Source organism: Botryllus schlosseri, chromosome 3 (assembly GCF_051294905.1).
Source record: "Botryllus schlosseri isolate E-star chromosome 3, Bs_hap1, whole genome shotgun sequence".
In the NCBI taxonomy this organism is placed as follows: domain Eukaryota; kingdom Metazoa; phylum Chordata; class Ascidiacea; order Stolidobranchia; family Styelidae; genus Botryllus; species Botryllus schlosseri.
Genome location: NC_137238.1, coordinates 4090891 through 4111497, shown reverse-complemented (window position 1 = coordinate 4111497; position 20607 = coordinate 4090891). Strand labels below are relative to the sequence as shown.

Here is a 20607-nt window from a genome sequence, read left to right as displayed (position 1 = left end):
GGGGCCATAAGACGCAATAGCCGCATGCGAGCGGGCCCATAAGACATAAGAGCCGCATGCCAACACGAGTTTCCCAGCCGCATGCGAGCGGGCCCTATGATACCCCATGCAAAAAACACCAATGTGCCAGCGATCGTATATACTACTCACGTTCTCGTGGTTTCAGTGCAGACGGACCTACTAACTCTAAAACATTTAATGTAGGCCGTTAGGATATATTGTAACCTAGCGTGAAAAAAATTAAAACATCCAAACTAGGTGATTTCTTGAAAAATATAGAGCCAATCTGCAAAAAAGAACGCCATGTTCGATCGAATGTCAGCGATAGTTCTTCATGTTGTGACGCACGATGTTATGCGCAATGAAATTGATTTCAAATTGACTGCAAGTCAACTGTTTATTTCGTCTCAAAACTATTATATAATTTTGCGCACCGATGCACAATATATAATGATATTTTCACGTGATAGCGCTACTTGACAGCCGGTTAAAATCAAATTTAAACATCGAAATCGGAGCGGTCGACCAGGAGCATTTTAGAAATCTTTCGTATTTCGTAAAATACAATCACAAAAGGGGAAGCGAGTGGCGCGGTGTGCCGAGCGACACCGTCGCGGCACCAATGGTTAGGTCCGAGTCATGGTTCTGCCACGTTGTATGTGTTGGAGGTTTATCCGGGCTCCTCATCTCTGATCTCACTGCGTATGCGGTATCGTATAAGAAAAGCCCATATTGATCGCGTGAAGTCGACCTTCTTAAATCATCAGCAAAAGACACTGATGAGTATACATTATAGGGATGGTGTGAACCTCTGAAAGGTTCAGGTTCGTGTGAACGCGAACCTTCTTGAAAGGTTCTGTGTGAACGCCAACGTGAACTTCATGACGTAACGTGACGTCATATTGCTAATTCTAACCGTACATTTCAGTCAGGTGATGTATATTATTGTACGTATACGATACTTAGCAACGATTCGGCCACATAATGCCACACTGCTGAAGTAGATACTGACTTTTTAAGCGTCGCGAAATGTATCAACTGGAGCAATGAAATTATATAATAATCCCATAAAACCAATATCTTCAGTCACTTTACCAACAAAATTCGACGAGGACTTGCAAGGCAATATAGTCTTACGCCTCAACGGTCTAGGCCTGACCGGACAATGTATTCGGCGTCTGAGTGTTGCTACGTTGATATTGAGAAGAGTGTAGAACGGGTTTTACCCCATTAACAAGTCATACAGCAGTAGACAATAACGCCCCAATCGCACGGATTTGTTTTTTATGATACAATAAACTTATGATGTCGAGATGAACCCAGTACGCTTGTTAGACTTTTCACATCAGACAACGATATCAATTTCATTCATTGGTTAAATAAGCATCATTCGCTGACTACCTACATGTAGCGTATTTCGCTCTTGATGTTCCGTGATTGCGAGTCAAGGTCACAGCAGAGAGTCACTAAATATTCACAAACAGAAAGCTGGATATTTCGAGCCAATTTTTGTAACAAAATAGGTAAAAATTGTCAAGGTGCATGCTCGTTTAGTGTTGGGTTTTTATGCTGCCAGCGCCATGCATGGAGTGACTCGCAGTTTAGATGCAATAAATTTTAACCAAAGATGTTATAATGACGTGAAAATTGTAATGTATTAAAATGGTTCACAGTGCAGAACTTCCAAGGTTCGTTTGTGAACGTGAACTTTTAATTTACGAGGTTCACACACAGAACGCGCACGTGAACCTCACGTTCACACCATCCCTAGTACACATGCAAGCGAGATAGATCTAGAGATGATAAATGGATGCGTGAATGGAAGTTGTCCGAAAAGAGTACCAAAGCCAAACACCAATGATCATTACAACATTCATTATCGTGGCGCAAATAAAAGTGATAAGGCGATAAGCGATAAGCGCCACAATTACTCAATAAAAGAAAAATGAAGTAAGGAAGTGACCGATATGCTTTACAATTTTAGAATGTACAGTAAAAGTAATATATGGCCTCATGGAATCAGTAAATACGTAGCATATATTCGATTTCAGTTTAGAGCAAACTTGAAAATTTGTAGGCATATATATAAATATTCATTCCAAATCACGGCAATTTAATTACAGATAAAAATTTATGATCGGAAACTGAACAAAATTCAAGAGCAGTGGTTCTCAATCAGGAGGGGGGTGAAAGCATCTGAGAGGGACGCCACGTCGCATGAGAGAAGTGATGATTCTTGAACTAGGAAGGAGTTTAATATGTATAAAAACCGTCAATTTTCAACAACGGCAATAATCCTAATTATATCACGATTCCAAATCCTTAAGTGCGTGGCACTATCAATACACTGACGTCAGATTTATATTTTAGACTGATATCGGAGCGGGCACCTAGCATAATATGTCTCTGCAATATGATAATTGGTGACAGGTGTTGCTATTAGCTAATGCCTTTATGGTCTGGTTGTCAAGCATTCGCGTATAGTGTGTAAAAGGTACAAAGTTATGGAGAAATAAGATATTCCCTTATAAGGTGATGTCACATGTCATGTATAATATGCCTTTTGAATCCAACAAGCAAGGATTTAAAAAAAGGATCGGCAACCTGCGGCCGTGGAAATCAAATTGTGCGGCCGTGACAAGTAATTTAATTAGTAAATTTTGTCGGCCGTCGACAGGCAAATGGAATTTGCGAATTGACTTCCGAATATTTGAAAGATTTTGACTAGTATTCAAATTTTCTTCGCACTGCACGCGATTCAATGTCATTCAATCAAATGCTTCGTTTCTCGACCTTAATATGATATCGCCCTTTCCAATCTGAGCCCACAGTATAGATTCAAACAGTAGGGGAAATTATGGAATATATATATATATATATATATAAATATAAACTTGGAATCGTGTGCTTCTCACGAAAAAAATTGTCTAATACGTTTGGGCGATACAGGCCTCCTGATGGGAGGTCAAGAAACAACGGCATGCAACAAATTGACCGATAACAATCAGCCCACACGAAGATGCATCATAATTTATACCTTGCCCTAAATTTTCGAAAATACTGCCCCCATCAACTCTACCAGTGAATCTGACTATATGGGCTGAGAAAGAATAGATATTTGATAGTAATATGCAGAGGTGATCAGAGTAGTCAAAAATGCTACTCAATTAGAAGAAGAAGAAGTAGCGACGAAAAAAATCTACTCAAGTACGAGTAGAAGTACTTTTTACATAAGCAACCTAAAACTACTTGAAGTAGAAGTAGAATTAACGGACTTTAAATCTACTCAAGTAAGTAAGTAGTTGTGAAAACGATCGTAATTCGTTCCCATGGAGCGGGGTGGGCAACATACGGCACGCGGGCCCGATCCGGCCCGCGGACAGTTTTCCGTCTTATATGATAATGTGGCCCGCGGCTACAGTCTGTCGATATTTCCCGCTACTTGCTTACTACGTCAAATTTTAGTGAATGTATCATGTTATATACATGTTTGCGCAGTGCGCGAGTGGAGCTTACGCGTAAGTTCGTCGAAGCCGGAACGCTTGCATTATCGGCATTTACGATGTACTCAATCCTAGTATCGTTTGTGGTAATCATGGTGTTTGTCGACTAATGGTCATTTACCAAGGCCGATATTTCTTATTTTTGATTCTGTAGCCGCCGACTTGTAGCACGGCACACTTCTAGGCTTTTGTAAGACACCGCTTATGCCAGGGGTCTCCAACTCAAAACGGGTCGCGGGCCACTTTTCAAATGTCGTAGAAGCCGCGGTCCGCATGAATTCAATATCGAGATAAAATAGGCCACACAGTTGAACAACGACGCTATCTCGTCACCTACGCAGCTCTAATGAAGTGATATCTTGGTAAATATGGGGTACCGGGCTTATCGAAAGCCTTGAAATCCTAATTAGTGTGTTGATCAGAGAGGAGCAGACATGGCGGTGCCTGTATGAGAATGCTGTTCTCAAATCCACGTTGTCGGCGAATGATGTGTCGATTCAGCAATCCGGCCCGCCAAGTACATAGTTTTCCTATATCCGGCCCGCCGACTGGAAAAGTTGCCGGCCCCTGGCATGGAGTGTCAAAAGCTGCGAATTGGGCTACGCGGAAGGTTTAGAGAGCTTGATTCATATTGATGCATCCAAGGAAGTGTCAATTTTTGACAGAATAAGAAGTCGGCCACATCATGGGATGTAAATGATAGTATTGATTGAATGATTTACTCGAACACCCCATTTAGAGAATATCATGGTATGGCGACCCCCTCCCCGTATTATACGGCCCCTAGTTCAGTCGAAAAGCAATGCGGAGAAGTTTTGTCGGACACGGCTTTAACACTTTGCGCGATTAGTATACGTTAATTAAAAATATGGCAGTTCGTGAAAATGTCATATAGTGTATAGCTTTATTTTTGGAAAATATAAGGCATTACTACACTTGCTTTTATACTTCAACATGTACGTTCTCCAGGCAAAGGAACTGAAACTATAATTAGAACGCAACGTATAATACTCGTAATTGAAATAAAAATGCAAAAACTACTTCTAAAAAGCGGAAACTATATTTAATGTCTTTTGTCCAGAAAGTTTCAACGGTGGTCTGCTAAAACAGTACTAACGTTAAACGAATAATCAAAGTTCACAATTCCAGAATAGGGCACGTCATGGGCTGCTAGGTATAACAGGTAATTGCTAGTTTGCGAAACGGTAGTTTCAAACGTTATGGGTGGCATACTTACTGAGATTAAATATTTGATATAGGCGACAATGCGGTGGGAACAGAACCACGCCAACCCGGTATCCAAATTATATTCAGTGATAATTTCGTTAAGACATATTTTTCCCTCCATATCTACTATGCGCGAAGCGCAACGAAAATTCTGATATTATATGACTTTTATGCATATTCAATGTTGGTACTACCTGAACACAGCTCCGAAATTCCTTCGGCTATCTTTCTTATTGGGGGATCAAACTACTTCTACTTGAGAAACTGAAAATAGCGAAAAGTAAGTAAGTAGTTCACAAAATATTACGAAGTAGAAGTAGAAGTAGCGAAAAAAAGATCTACTTGTGTAAGTACCAGAAGTTGAAGAAAACTACTTGAGTACTTCGAAAAAGTAGAAGTACTTCGTTACTGACCACCTCTGGTAATATGTGAATCTACTAATATTAATGGCGAAATTCATTTGTGAATCCGAATAAATTTTCCCGGATCGCGCGACCACGTCGCATTCCACTAGCTATTCATTAGACGACCATTCTCGACTTGGGTGCATATAATAATCCTATGAAAAAGCACATTAATCCGGACTTCGCCGGCATAGGTCATGACCACTTTAACATGGGTATTTGGCGGCCAGTTAGTTCATTACGGCTATGTGTTGGAATGCGGCCGTGGACTACATCAGAAATCGAAATGAGGCCGTGAATGGCAAAACGGTTGCCCACACCTGATTAAATCGTAGTGGTTACAATCTCGAAGTAGCCATTCTGAGTACACTCATTGAGGGCACATTCTGTCGTAAGCCACTGTTATGAAGCGCATTTAATTACAGCCCAAAAGTACTCAATTGAATTATTCTCGTCATTACTGCTCCGTGTTTAGCCGAATTTCGTATTTGAGAAGTCTCTCAACAGTCACAACCTTACATGCCATCAAACTATTTGTTGGGATTGCAAACATTCTGGTTGCACAAGAAAAGGGGGGAATTTTTCACTGTCATCAAGGAGGGATGTCTACAAGTGTTTCAGAACCGCTGTTCTCCATTAGGCTAATATAAATCATCATCGCAAACAGCTGAATCGCACTAACAGCTGAAATTCCTTGAAGTGTGCTCGGCGAGACGGTTCCCGAATCAGCTACAAGTATTTCCACGTAGATTTCAATCGATGTGTATTGGGTTACACATTCGAGCAAGTTTCTATAAAGTCAGTCTTCACTTGTCCTTTCACACATGCATTCGATTGGTTGATAACCGCGAACGCATCATCCACAGGGCCACATCGTATGGAGTTCGTCGTACGGTTAATCTGAGATGCGTTGAGAACTCTATCCCAGATATGGATCCCACCGATCTGGCCGTAAAAACCCTGCTCAGGATTTACCGGTTCTCCAGGAATATCACCATTGATCTTACCATCTTGATTTTGACCAAATATGAGCACCCCTTCTCTAGCAACGGCTGCTGGAATATTATATATCTTTTCGTACTCGGTACCGTTGATGTAGATTCTTGCCGCATTCTTGGACATGACTAAACACGTGTATGTCCTATCAATAACTCTTCGAGTCATATCAAAGTACAGCATTCCGCCATTTATGATCGTTTTTATTTTGGTTCCCTCCAAAAAAACTGCGATGGTATTGCAGGATGGCGCATCCGGCGTGCAGTAACTTAGAATTGATCCCTTTGCCGGCTTGATTTTATGTACCGATCGTATCCAGAAACAAACGGTGGAAGGCGCCATACCCGACAGAGTACGTTGATACAGAACGTAGTCTTCGTGATTTTCTTTCGGAAAGATGAAGACAGAATTGTTGCATGCTGAAATGACATAAATGTTGTTCGACTAAATCATTATCATGTGATATCCATAGGCTGTTAAAATAATCAATATAGTGATACGTAAGTAGAAGCAGGTGTGGCGATATGAACTATGAGTCAACTATTTTTTTCGGAAAGGCTCCAAACTGCACATTTTCCTGGTTTCGTATACTGCCCAATTCGTTCCGGTCTCGAAAAATGTTTCAATGTCTAACTTCAAAAAACCTAAATGCAGCGACACTGTAGGAAATGAATAATTTTCAAATATATGCTTATCATCTGAGACACACTGACACATGGTACATACCATCTATTGGCCACATACATGGGATGGCTGGGTTGTGTTTACATATAATACCAACTATACATCCTTCTCCTCCATACATACGTCCCCTCAATTTATGCCTAGAATTGAGAGCAATGTTTCCTGTAATTTTTCACGAGTCTGCGCGCACTCACCAATTCACTGCGCGGACCCTTGGTCAACAGTGCGCAACGACTAAAAAATGTCATCATTTTGGCTTTCAGTGCGCGGCCGCGCCCGCGCTTAGCTTAGAGGCAACAGTGAATGAGAGCTAATCACCGACTTTTATTTTGGCATGGGGTGGCGGCAAGCGTGTAGCCAGAGGGTGTCGAAACCCCCTCCTTTTTGAAACGCAAAACCCCGTCCTTGTGAAATGACCATTCTGATGTATTCAACAAGTCGTATATCAGTGTAACGCGGGCCGTGACCAATTAGCGAGATTCGTCTGTGCACAGTGTGCACTGCACAGTGCTCACATATCGCGTCGCACGCTGAGATGATTGCGAAATTAGGTCATTGATTGCCGCACACTCGGCATTCGTGGCTGGACTGAGCAGTAACACAGCGCGACAATTCTGGAACACGAAAGACAGACAAGAATGATAATTACAAATGCGCGCGGCCAATCAGTAATTATCCCTTCGCCAACACATTGGGTTTTTACTTGATATTGAGTAGCTCGCATCGCAACAATTGGTTGTTGATTAACACATTGATACGGACTGCATTGTTGCATTTCCCGATTTACGTTCGCAAAGCATAATTGGATTATTATTATGGGCAATAGAATAAATTCCAACGAGCAAGCCCATACAATAAAACACTGTTCAACTTGCGCTCCGAGAATACTTGTCACAAAAATGGTTCACAAAATATTTTAAATGCGGCTTACGGCCCTCATCGATGCAAATAATGCACTTTAATTTGTAGAAGGTAGACGTATATTTGGTCGTCAAATCGCGATAGAAGATAGTGATTAGTGTTTCTCAGAGCGCGCGACGATATCTACGTTTCTAACGATGAGGTCGAATTTGTACATCTAATAAGGATCGTTAGTTTGCTGAAATCAGCATCAGTACGCTGTGCGAAATACATAGTAGTGATCAATTTTATCTGACTGTACAATCGGCCAGCAAAGTTCCGCTGATAACGAAATTGCATACAGGTCGCAAACCTGCATTAATTACAATTACAGGGTGCGCTAGTCATACCTAAATACACAGATTCGGCAATGGCAACGAGCACAATTTGTTCAAACACGGGCATAAGTTTGAATCAAAAAGATACATAAACACAAACAATATTACACTCGGAGATTGTTACTGTTTTGGCGAAACTGTTTCTGCGGACGATAGCAGGCCTGCATGTGGACGCGCTAAATCAAACCACCGACGATTGTGTAGATGAGATATCGATGACCTATTTCGCATACAAATGATTCTCGTTAATTTGCAGTACGCAGCATCGATAATACGAATTAGTGAATTGGCATTTCAAAAGGACGGGATTTCTGGTTATAAATGGCCCTGATTGCGCACCTGGGGTTTTTATGCCGACAACGCGCTGGTTAATATCAACCCGGAGCCTACGGCCTACGTAGGCCCCGATCAGCCAGTCGAATCTGATCGTAAAATGGTGCGCTTTTAATTATCCAAGTTTTATTGCAGTAAGAGCAATATGGCGCATGCCGCAACCTTATCAATAGAAATACTTATCCCAAAGGTTTGAAATTCGATCCGCGATACGGTTGCGCTCGATAGAGTCCGTCCAGCAATGAAGTTTATTGGAACATAAAAGTTTCCCGTTCAAACTAATCGAATAAGTTAGGAATTTGCGCCACCGAGAGTCTCGTGTTGCATCAATTTTTGACAACGTAAGTCAACGCCATACACTGCACAATACGCAGTATTGATAACAAATTAAACTCTGTCAAGTGACACCGAGGGAATACGAGTGTATAAAGCAGACAAGAATTCGTAGCCTACAGACTATAGCAAACGAGAAAGCGCGCATCGAATCAGTAATTCCTCAACTTGCGTACAGCACAATGGGGTTCCAATTCTGACATCGCGACAATTGTTTGCTCATTATAACGATGTTTGAGCTGCATTGTTGCATTTCCCGAAAAAGTTGGCAAAGCCTTGTTAGAGTAATGAATATGCGCACTCTGCGCAGAAATGACTTTCAGCTCGCAGGCATACACAAACACACCGTCATATTTCGCGCTCCATGCCTTCAATTGAAGAGACTTTCACGGAACTAACTCAAAAATAATTTTGTAAACAAATAGGGCGCAAATACGAATTAATTAAGAGAAGGAGAACGTGAATTCACTCGTCTGGCCGAGAGAGAAGATGGTGTTTCTCAGCGCAAGCGTGTCGCAATCGACGTCGTAAACGAGGTTGCTTCGATAGTCTCATTACTAATCACGGATCACAATAAATGTTTCGTGGGGTGGCTGCGCCACCCCGCCACCCAGTAACTCGGCGCCTTTATGATAGTACATTTGGTTCAATAAACACTAGTGGACAAAGGGAACATCTCAGGTGAGGCACGCCAACCTATACACTGTAAGTTTTTTCATGTCATTGAAATCAGAAAAGACAACACTTTTTTCGTCAAAAAAGATCCCACGAAAAATGTCCTAGATGATGTCGATTGTGCTTTATATTTAGGTGTTTCCATATATAGGTGTTTCCGTATTTAGGTGTTTCCGATCTAGGTGATACCTCAATGCGGCCTGATATAGAATACTAAATAATCTGTCCTCGAAATAACACTAAAACCACCTGGTGTACTCGACGACATCTAAAACTGTTCGAATCCCGCATGGAACATTTTATTATAAACGGAAAAATGAACGTGCAAAGAAATCAACAAGTAAACGCAATGAAATTGAAGGCAAGAAATAGGACTTGCATCAGCATAAATTAGAGCCGAATTTTTTAATTTAGAATTAGAAAAAAACTAATTACAGAATTTGGATTATGTAACATAATTAGTACAAGTACTAAAACGTACTCCAAAGTACTATACTCAATAAACGAATGCGGAGAGGAACTTAACCTCACAGGATTTGTACGATCTAACGTACTTGTGAAGTACTACTCAAAGAACGATAGTGAGAAACCCGGAAAAAGTCTTATTCTGGAGCTGATTGTTGAAATCTTAAAAAGAAATCAGCCAATCTGATAGACACATATTGAGCACTTTTGTCACCTATTACCACATGTTGAACGAAAGCCAGAAGCTGAAAATCTTTCGGATATGATAGGTCCCAGGCATATACATTCATGAATTGAAAAAATATTTAGATCACAATTTCTAATTTGCTTTGCATCCATGTAACGTTTGGTTTCGTGGTCCCGGATACTGAGTATCATCGATGTAGAAATGACCTAATTCCACAAACAATCTAGTACGTTCGATTGCTCGCCTCGTATTCTCAACTATGGCCCGTGGTTGAAAGTTATCAGACATGCAACGATGGTAGCCATCGTTCAACTGCGAGTCAAGCCAACAGAGCTTCATATACTCTCAAAAGCTCGCAGAGCTCATTTTCAACAATGGACGAACTTTGAGAGCTTTGAACAAAAATAATTCATTAAAGAAAGATAAAATTAACTAGCATTGTCACGATTTCAAAAGTTTCTACCAAATCAGCCTGCCAAATCTTGCCTTCGCGTCATACAACACGTGCCAAACTGATCTCGGCTCGCAGCACTTTCGAGCTATCAGTCTCTGTTCGGGTAGATATAACGAGGCGGTACGTTAGCTCAGTAAAATGGTCGAAATGATAAAATCATCCAAAAAATTTGGAGAGCACTGATGTAAACCAACGGGTATATGTGTGGAGACCGACTTATAACTAAAATGCGTCTCTGAATTTCTCCGCACCCACGATGTATTCGATATGGGTATCGTCGTGAAAGTTTCATGCTGTAACAAAAAGTGCCAATAACCCGATTTACACCCCACCCCACGCCATGATGAAAATCTGTAAATCCACAATTTCACCGGTTTCCACCGTTGCACAAGCACATATGTAAATGGCATCAATCATTCTAAAATCTAAACAAATGGAATGAGTTGCGATTTTTTAATTATAAAGTACAAAGCAGCATATAGTGGATAGTTGTTTCCGCATACAAAGTTAAGCATTCTCTGCGTATGAAATGACCAGGATTCACCCACTGCATTGTGTCGTGCCATGTGCCCAATACGCAACATAACTGATTCATTATGACGAACAAACGGCAGTTTGCGTGAAAGTTATTATAGCAGAGGTCTCAAACACGCGGCTCGCGAGAGCATTTTGTGCGGCCCGCGACGGCATTTTGGAATTTCAAGGATTCAAAATATATTCAAGTGCCATATATCTTTTTTAGATATAGGAACTTGAAGTTCACGCTAAAACTACTATAAAAATCACTGAAATCTCACCAAACCTCACTATCACATCACTTTTAAAAGCTACCATGCGGTAGATATTCAGCTATTACGTCACATTTCTAGTTCATTATGATAAAACATGACCCGTTGATGATTCGTGACTGACGATTGTGATTTGGTTTGGTGCGACCCTCTCGTAAAATTTCTCGATTTCGGATTAACTGGGTAATATTGCCGGATCACCTTTGATAAACATATCAATTTTGGCATATCGTATCAAAGGCCGACGTGGCGATAGTTTTCTATACTCTCGCAATATGCAACCTCCGGGTTCGAACCGCGGGTCACCCTATAACTGGTTCCTACAACGTATAACCGGTGGACAACGGATCAGAGGCTGCAGGGGTTCGTGCTATTTGTTTCGCGCGAATGTCAAGCGGGAACTTAGCAGTTAAACCCCCAACCCCACAATTTATTGGTGGAGCAAGTTGCAATGACAGTGTTTGCTCTAGCAAAATGGGTGACGCAGTTCCTAAAGAGGCGTAGGTGACAGAGATGAGCATGGATTAGGATTAGGTTTTGAAAAAACAGGATTTGTGAAATTTTCTCGGATTTGGATTGGATTTGAATTAGACATTTTTTTCAGAACGGATTAGGATTTGGATTGGATTGACCTATTTTCTGGGAGATTGAAATGTCGTGTGGTGAATGGCGACAAACTTTATTCAGATCAGTTATTATTGTACTTAAGGTCACTAAGTTATCTTGAATCAAGTGAATCGTTGGTTGTGAAAGAATATTTTCGAATCCCTCCATTGCATGAATTAGTATTTTTTCTGAATTTCCAGTAGGAATCGGATTAGGATTGGACATGGACTTTAATATGTAAAAGTTATGGATTAGGATTTGGATTTGGATTTGAAGGTTCGGATTTGGATTGGATTAGGACATAGAAATTTCAAATCCGCTCATCTCTGGTAGGTGACGCCTAGAAACAGCCACTCTGAACACATACATGTCAGAGATTTCTCGAACGGTTAAGAAGTGACGATGCCTGATGGCGACTGATCTCGATAGACCACTGAGATTGCTAGAGCTCATTGGAATCACTCGTGCAAATATTTTCGCTGCAATTTAAAAGCAGTAAGTTTCTGATGAAAGTGATTATTGCCAATCATGTTTTCTCGCTTCAACTTTATATTGACCACGTCACATTTAGAGTGCAGTGCCCCTACAAAGCTATCAAACTGAAAAAATATATACGAACTTGTGCAGTTTATTCCATTTCCAGTGAAGCCAAACTTGCAGGTGCACGTGTAAGACCCATCGGTGTTATGACAGATAGCATTCGCATCACAGTCATGTAGTTCTGTATTGCACTCGCTATTATCTGAGAGAGTGAGTTATTGCAGTACTTTACGGGAAGATTAAGTCCGTGCCACTTTAGTATGACTACTAACCAAAACATGGAGTTTCGTTTCCGGCGTATCCAGTATCACAGGTGCAATTGAATGACGCGGAAGTGTTTTGACAAGTGGCGTTCTTATCGCATGTATCCGTACCGTTGTCGCATTCATCCGGGTCTGAATACAGATGACTGATGAATGTAAAGCTATTCGCGTTTATAAAAGCAGTGTCAAAACAGCAAGTGTCACTAGACAAGGTGCCAGCAGAAAGTTTGATTGATTCCTTCCATTTTTGATCTATGAGCGATTTAAAATATACGATCATTTTTTTAAAGAGTAAAACTCTTAGAACAAGATAATGAAACTATACTCACCGCCTCCGTTGGACTGTGGAGACGTAAGATCCAGCATTTTAGTTGCGCTAGGTGTCATAACAGAAATTCCACCTGCATCTGTCCCTGAAATATGCAGAATATTGCCTATAGACTTACCATGTTATGTTTTAGGTCTGGAGACTTCGTTGTTCGGAAAGTCACTATGCCGGATAACAACAAATGAATAAATTGCTGCAGAATTGTGTGAATCGTAAATAGAGTCAAGCTTGAGTATCAATGCGACCGGGATAGTACTACGCGCTAATATTCGTATGACTGTATTATAGTTGGATTCGGTGGTGGAGAAACGAAGTGTGCGTTCCTATATGGATCATCACTAGGGTGATTTCTATTTGTTTTTGACACGTCAAAATAAGTCAAAATATTGGCAAATTTGTAGCGTTAGGACGAAAAATTGTCAAAACTGTTTACAATGTCAATTTTTTTGCAACCTGCATTTAGTTTGTATCGTACATGTTTGCACTATCGGTGATCTTATCATTCCACATTCTACTGCTTGTGGCCTACTTCACAGGCCTATCGTTGTTAACGGCCCATTGTCTTCTCATTGTGAATCATAAACGATCAGATAGGTTGACATGGTGTTGACCATAATGCGTGATGTGACTACTGAAATTCTCCATAGGTCCAGATTTTGTTAGAATAAAGGTTTTCATGCAAAAATATACCAGTTTCTAAGTCATTTTTTTTCAGAAGAACATACGGTTCCAACCAGAAAGGAAGAGAAGTAGCACAATTCTAACATTATGGGCGAAAATCCATAATTTACATCCATGAGGTCAAAATTTTGTCAAAATCATATTTATTAAAATAAAATATTATAGAAATTTTAATTTTTAGGTCAAAATCTTCCGTTTTTTAGGTAAAACAAATCGCGCTAATTATCACCTCCGTCTGCTCAACATGTAAATCTGATCACGTGCGCTGAAAGAGGATTTAAAAAAAATAATAGTAATGTAGGCCTATATGCAAGTACCAATATCATTGGCAAAATTCTTGCATTAACCTTAAAATAAATCCACGCAGGTAAGACACCCAATGCATGGTAGGTAGATGAAAATAAATAGACAATTAATTATTGCGTTAGTGAATTGCTTTATCCATGGTTGCATTCGATACGGAAAGAGTTTGTTTTGTCAGATTGTTTGTGAATAGTTGTATAACGGATGGTGATTAAATAGTCCGTAACAAATGTTGTGCGTTAAAAACTATAAAGACTCACGATCTGCGTTAGGTTGCAGCCTGATAAAGTGCTAGTTGCGAGATATAATATTGAAATCTCAAGGGGTGCACGCGCTCTAACCGTCAAGAAACACTGTTACTATACTGATTTCCACCTCATAAGTGTAGGCCAACTGTCTCTTCTCTTCAGGATTATGCGACAATTTTCGCCACAAATGAATTGTTTTCCCGGCCACATACTGATTATACCTCTGTATATTACCATGAAAATTACTGCATGCAGCCAACTCACCGACTTTAGCGTCACCAGCTCGTGTTCGTGATGTGCCCGCAATCAATTCAGTCACGGCAGAGTCGCTATAGGATGCTGTCGACGATACTGAAGTCAAAACATCCATCTTACAACACATATTGAAATCAGTGAGCACAGAATAACACACATGAAAATAAATTACTATAAGAATAATATATTTGACATTACATAAAGGATAGCCAACATTACTACAAAGCTACAGTGCTTAAGCTATGACAAGTGGTGGGCGAGGCAAGAATTGATAGGTATACACTTTCACAGTACAAGCTAACGCATAGGGATATGGATTAGCTTCAGAAATATTTCATCAGGATGTACTAGATCAGTGGTTCTTAACTACGTCACCAGCCCTCTCATTGGCGCTATGGTGGCGCTGGGAAGTTATGGGGGCGCTGAAAAAATGACGTAACAGCACAGGTGGTGTAGTGGTTGTTTATAGGGATACAGAGTTCTATAGTTCTATATATGATTGAGATATCGTTGCAAAATTCATCCATTCATTCATGCCGAACAAATTTAATCAAACATCAAAATTTTCGACGCGGCTTGAGCGAAATATACCGACTATATATTTAGTGTTTCCGCGAATGCAAAGTTACTATGCTTCATCTAAAATGTGTTTTTCCGCTTCATGCGCGTAATTTCCGATAGCAAAACCTCATTAACACAGTTCGATCACCTTATTAGATAGAGGTTTGCCTGACAACATGGTTTGAACTAGGTATTAGATATTGCAGCACACTGCGTCTCGAAATCTGGAGGCGTTGTTATATACAACTTTTGAGAGCGAGAGCCATTTGTACAATAGACACGATTTGAACGTCTCTGACCAAAATGACCAACTGAATATCCTGGTCTTCGAGAGCTACAAAATACAACGCCACCGAATCGGCGTGTGTACATTGGGTATGAGGTATGAGCCCGTGCCCCACATTTGTGACAAGAACCTTGACTTGATCCCAAAAATAGTGAAAAAATTATTAGATCGTTAATTAGTTGAGTGGTCATCGGTGTCGATTCATGCACGAAATATTTCCAAACCCGCAAAAATCAGCCGGAATCTCTTAAGTACAGTATTTAAAATATGGGGGGTCGCAAAACCATGTAAATATCTTAAAGGAAGCGCTGGGAGAAAAAAAGGTAAAGAACTACTTTATCATAGGAATCACTGGTATAACCAGGGTGTCGGACTAAAATATCAGTGGAATGGAATATAACCTGACTGCTGAGCTCGAGCATTTTCTTTTTCTGCTAGTTTGGTCAAGTCACTCATGATACTTTGAAGAGATGATTCGTCCTGGAAAATAGATATCACATTGTTGAACTTTGGCGTAGCCAGATAGGAGTGAATGTCGCCTTCGCAGCTCCAATCTTCGACTAAGACATTGTGACGTCGCTGTTGTGGAAGGGGCAGTGCAGTTTTGGCAGCAGACATTTTCTTCAGAAAGTCAAGGTATTCCAGCCTCTAAAATATTTTCACGAGCGGTACCATACCACACCACGTATATGCTACGGTGGTGTATAGCTACGGTAAGTTGGCGGGTGATACCAGTACTCAGCGTACAACGTCCAGTCATGTATATCAAGGTAGAGGAAAACAACAACAATTGAAATGGGTTGGCACTGGTAAAAAAGATTCACACACAAATATTCATGTATGAATGTCGTCCAATGAGTAGCGGTACCGTATGCCTAGTTACCGCAGTGTTTCGTAGGACACAGCTCCTTCAATATCGGATTACAAATATCAAAAATCATTCTCCGCCTTGATCAATCACCAAAATCCAGACCGGACGCTTTTGTTGGTAGAGCAGTGTAAAATGATGACACATTATTTGTAAGTTTGAAGTCAGAACATCAGGTTAGAGTGTTGCAGACATGCCTTTCAAGAAGGGAACCAGTGTGCATGTGACAGATAGATGATACCATAACTGCCATGGATTTAAGGTATGCAAACGCCAGTCCCTGTTATATTCAGCAAATCTTGTATCAAATACGACCTCTCTAATTTCGACTACTCACCTCGCAGTTTCCATGCGTGACCCAGCGTCCATTAATGTAGCTCCGACTGCAGTATTGGTCTGAAGGTGTGAGAAATTCATCGATGAGCGCCAAGGTCATCGGAATCGTTCACATACATGAATGTACTAATGTTATTTCGCCAACGTGAACGTCTAGGCTAGGTTATCAAGGTTTGCATGCGGGAGATTACCATGAACAGAACAGTCGCAGTGAAGTCCTGAAAGACGTAGGGCCTACACGTTCATCAAATTGCCTGGAAATTGACTGTGATTTTGACCGGAATAGACCAGATCAAGTCAACGAGACTCGCAGAAGCTTGAGTTCATGACGCACTGCACCCGGAAAGAGATAAGGTCAAAACTTTATATGAACACAGTAATTGCAGAATGCCGAGTTTGTCGACGATAATCCTCGGATTATATTTGATCGGTGGATAATCCGCGATTTATCAACGAAAAACTCACATAACTTAATTTAATCAGTGAATGGCTGGAATCCGAAAAAAATAGTTATTTTTGAACAGCCCTACTGTTTATGCATTGATCTAGGATTCGGATACATGTAGATCTCACTCAAATCTTCAACTTTTTAGCACGTAAGTGTCAATAATTGAAATATCGTTACCAGTCGCACAAAATCTTCCCACACACTATATTCTATCCTTATCGGAAGATGTCCACTCTGCAAAAGTCATATTGATGATTGAGTGAACCGTAGTGGTTCCAGCCTTTTTAGCTTGGTGGATCGGTAACATTTGAACCAGGTTTTGTGGGCCGGTGAACCGGCAACCTGGACATTGACTCACGATATCTAAATAAACTTAATACCATGCTGTACACAGTAGTGCCGTGCACCAAAAGGTTAGGCACAGCAAAAGCATTCAATTCGGCGCATTTAATGCTGGGAAATATTATTTGTCATTCTTCCTAGCGCTATCATTGTCTTGTAGGTTGGCACTCGAGACAAATTACTCGGCCGTCGACTATTCAAACCAGTCCAAAGGGCGTACATTGATTATGACTGTGGTTATCAATCTATGATTCACTCTGGTAAAATCAAATTCGCAAATAGTCGGGAGTAAATGAGATCTTGAACTAATATTGGATATCTATTGACAAATATAGACAAACGGGCCAAATACCGTGACTTTGTATTTGCCCCATCTCGCTATATTGAATAATCTACATGTAGAGCAGGGGTCTCCAACACGCGGCCCGCGGGCCGCATGCGGCCCGCGAGGTCCTATTTTGCGGCCCGCGACCTGATTTGAAAAAAATTCAGAAAAACGCTTAGTAAATCATGTTGAAACGCTAGAATTGATTTCAGTTGAAACATAATGTTGTTGTTTTTCAAAGTGAGCCATTCTATGTGCCCACTATCACTATTACTCACTAGTTGATACGGCTTCGGCATGGTAATATCATTCCATGGATGAAGAATTTGCTGGTACGAATGGGCATATTGCCTTGACGTGCAATGGCCCACCACTGCCAAGACCGAGACGCCTGCAAAACGACTTCGGGCGCTCCAAAAGACAATGCTTTACGAGGAGATAGTTGTCTAGCAAGTAGGCCTACCGTGTATAGCTAACCCCAATATTGATTCTTCAATCCATGGGTGGCCAATCTGCAGCAGTAGAAGGAAAATTATGCGGCTGTCGACACTTGTAATAGCAACCCTAAGTTTTCGCAGATACCCCCTGCATCAGCTGTATCTGGGAATCTGATCACATTGGCCGAGAAAGTATAAATATTTTATAGTAATATGTGAAACTATACTAATATTTATTGACGAAATTCACTCATGAACATGAAAAATTTTTCGCGCTTCGCGCGACCACAGATTGGTTCTCTGTGGCTATTTACAACGTAACTACTAACGATTTGGTGCGCATAGTAAGCCGATATGTGCATATAGATTAGTTCGGAGTGTACCGGCAATGGACATGGACATGATAACGTGGGTATTTGGCCCCAGCTAGTTTATCACGACTAACCACCGGTATGCGGCCGCAGGCTACATGAGTACGCGAAATGCGGCCGTGAATTACAAAAATGTTGGCCACCCCTGTTTTAGCGGCTCAAGAGTGTTGTCATTGTCAGGTATCGTGTACAGCTCATAGTCCAAAATATAATGACATTGATGATCATGATACCTTTTGTTGTATTTGTGTTTGTTCAATAAAATATTAGTTCTTTTGGGGTGACTATAACCGTCGCCTATGTTAGAAAGCACAGCGTTGTAATAACGTAGAATTATCAGACGTGGTTGTTGAACTGCGTTGCCTACTTTTATATCGATATTGATGTCATGCGGCCCGCGGACTCCAGGAATTTGGAAAAGTGGCCCGCGACCTATTTTGAGTTGGCGACCCCTGATGTAGAGCTAATTAGTAACTTGAATGCTTCCATTTTTGAGTCAACAACCTAATAAAAAGGGTTGGGGGATTTAATAGGCCGACTGTGATCAGACGCGTTGTACTAGTCAGGGGTGGCCAACCTTTTTGCTATTCACGGCCACTTTTCTATTACTCAGGTGGCCTAAGGCCGCATTCCAGGGCATAATAGTCGTAATGAACTAGCCAAATACCCATGTTAAACCGTCCATGTCCGTTTGCCTACTATACGCACCGAAACAACGAGCGGTCATGTTATGAATATAGTTTCTGGGACTCGTTATGGTCGCGAAAGTTTTTCAGATTCACGAATGAATTTCGTCACAAATATAAGCAGTTCCATATATCCCTATCAAGCATTTATCCTTTCTCAGCCCACGTGAACAGTTCACCGGTAGAGTTGATGAAGGGCGTGTTTTCGAAAATTTATGGCAAGTTATAAATGGTAATGGAATTTCGGGTGGGCCAAATGTTGTTAGTCACTTTGTTGCGTGCTGTTATCTCTTGACCTACCATCAAGATTGTCGGAATATAGTGAAAAGATATTGGAATCGCCCATATTTACCAGAAACAAATTTCTTTCATGAGTAACACACGATTTAAAGTTGGCAATTCAATATGGGGCGCATCGTTTTCATCTGCTGTTCACATCTGTACTGTTGGAATGAGATTGCAAGTGGCGCTACTATACACTGTAAACGAAATAAGTGTAGTTTCGGGGTATCACACCCCACTTATCCACGTGAAGGGGTGGATTTGCAGTCGATACACGTTCTGGGTGTAACTTTTTGCAATTTCACCTCAAAATATCAGGCGATAATTCCCAGAATACACCCATAAACGGAAAAGGATGGCCTCGGGTGTAGGGCCACGCCCCACGGGGTGTATATTATCACCTGTATGGAGGAGGTGTGCTTCGTCCAAAAACACCCGACTACGTTAGACACGAGTGGTCGGGAACCTTTTATGTCCGAACAGCCATATTGGACCTATTTTTTCATTTTAACTCTAAAAGAGCCATACATGTCAATCAACTGTTACGTCAAAATTTAAATCAGTGGCATATGGTTGCACTAATTCGAACTCACTACATGGGATTCGTCATGTGCGCCACATTTGCTGTAAAAACTCGTACTAATCATGCTGGTTGCCTTATTGCATTGTGTGTGCGTGCGTTGGGCTGATAAAAATATAATCCGACGATTGATTGAATAATTGATTGATTGGCATATAAACGACCCCTGATGTCGCACGAGTCATGTACTTTATTATGATTCTACTTACACTGTCAATATTAATCGAATCTAACTGTCGGACTGATTCCGAAAATCTACAAACTGATCGAATTCTCCGTTCTCAAAGTATTCGGCGGTAATAGATGCGTTACACGCCTATTAGGCCTACAGTGTTTGTAATTCGAGTTTGTAATTGTGAATGTAACGCTCACGGCAGTTCATTTCGCGCCGTAGATCATGATGATTATGTGTATTTGAAATGCGTTGCATTATGGGCATCGTCATGTCTGCTATTCTCCTTGATCAATTCAATACAAAAATAAGTATTTGGAAAAGAGCCATATTTTATTCCCAAAAGAGCCATATATGGCTCGCGAGCCATAGGTTCCCGACCACTGGTATACATATCGGTTT

The 20607-nt window shown here is 40.9% G+C and overlaps 2 protein-coding genes and 1 long non-coding RNA gene across 5 annotated transcripts in view; 1 reads left to right on the top strand and 2 right to left on the bottom strand.

Annotated features, from left to right (window-relative positions):
• Window positions 1-16352, top strand: part of LOC145436628 (uncharacterized) — a 66190-nt gene extending 49838 nt beyond the window's left edge. Inside the window, exons 2-3 of the long non-coding RNA XR_013914357.1 lie at window positions 14202-14547; window positions 16218-16352. This is a non-coding gene — a long non-coding RNA (uncharacterized LOC145436628). The remainder of the gene's footprint in view (window positions 1-14201; window positions 14548-16217) is intronic.
• Window positions 1-20607, bottom strand: part of LOC145436595 (uncharacterized) — an 88600-nt gene that overhangs the window by 60652 nt on the left and 7341 nt on the right. For 2 of the 3 annotated variants that reach the window (XR_013914323.1, XM_080313977.1), the window contains exons 2-4: window positions 16564-16622; window positions 15760-16266; window positions 14521-14607 (exon numbers count right to left, since the gene is read on the bottom strand). Coding sequence is in view for 2 of the 3 variants with exons in the window: in XM_080313977.1 (XP_080170103.1) it covers window positions 14521-14607; window positions 15760-15976 (304 nt within the window). In the remaining variant the exon portion in view is untranslated. The remainder of the gene's footprint in view (window positions 1-14520; window positions 14608-15759; window positions 16267-16563; window positions 16623-20607) is intronic. The other variant, XM_080313978.1, reaches the window with a different exon arrangement.
• On the bottom strand, window positions 1156-13095 carry LOC145436589 (uncharacterized). Its single transcript, XM_080313969.1, has 3 exons — window positions 12706-13095; window positions 12513-12635; window positions 1156-6549 (listed from the first exon to the last, which is right to left on the bottom strand). Exons 1-3 carry the CDS (start codon window positions 12974-12976, stop codon window positions 5906-5908), a joined length of 1038 nt encoding a protein of 345 aa, XP_080170095.1. The 5' UTR covers window positions 12977-13095; the 3' UTR covers window positions 1156-5905.

Coding starts and splice junctions, on each gene's coding strand:
- LOC145436589 (XM_080313969.1), bottom strand. CDS start 12,976: ATGATCGTATATTTTAAATCGCTCATAGATCAAAAATGGAAGGAATCA. Junction 12,636..12,705: donor AAACGAAACTCCATGTTTTG/GTTAGTAGTCAT, acceptor TCACTCTCTCAG/ATAATAGCGAGTGCAATACA. Junction 6,550..12,512: donor AAATGGAATAAACTGCACAA/GTTCGTATATAT, acceptor ATGTCATTTCAG/CATGCAACAATTCTGTCTTC.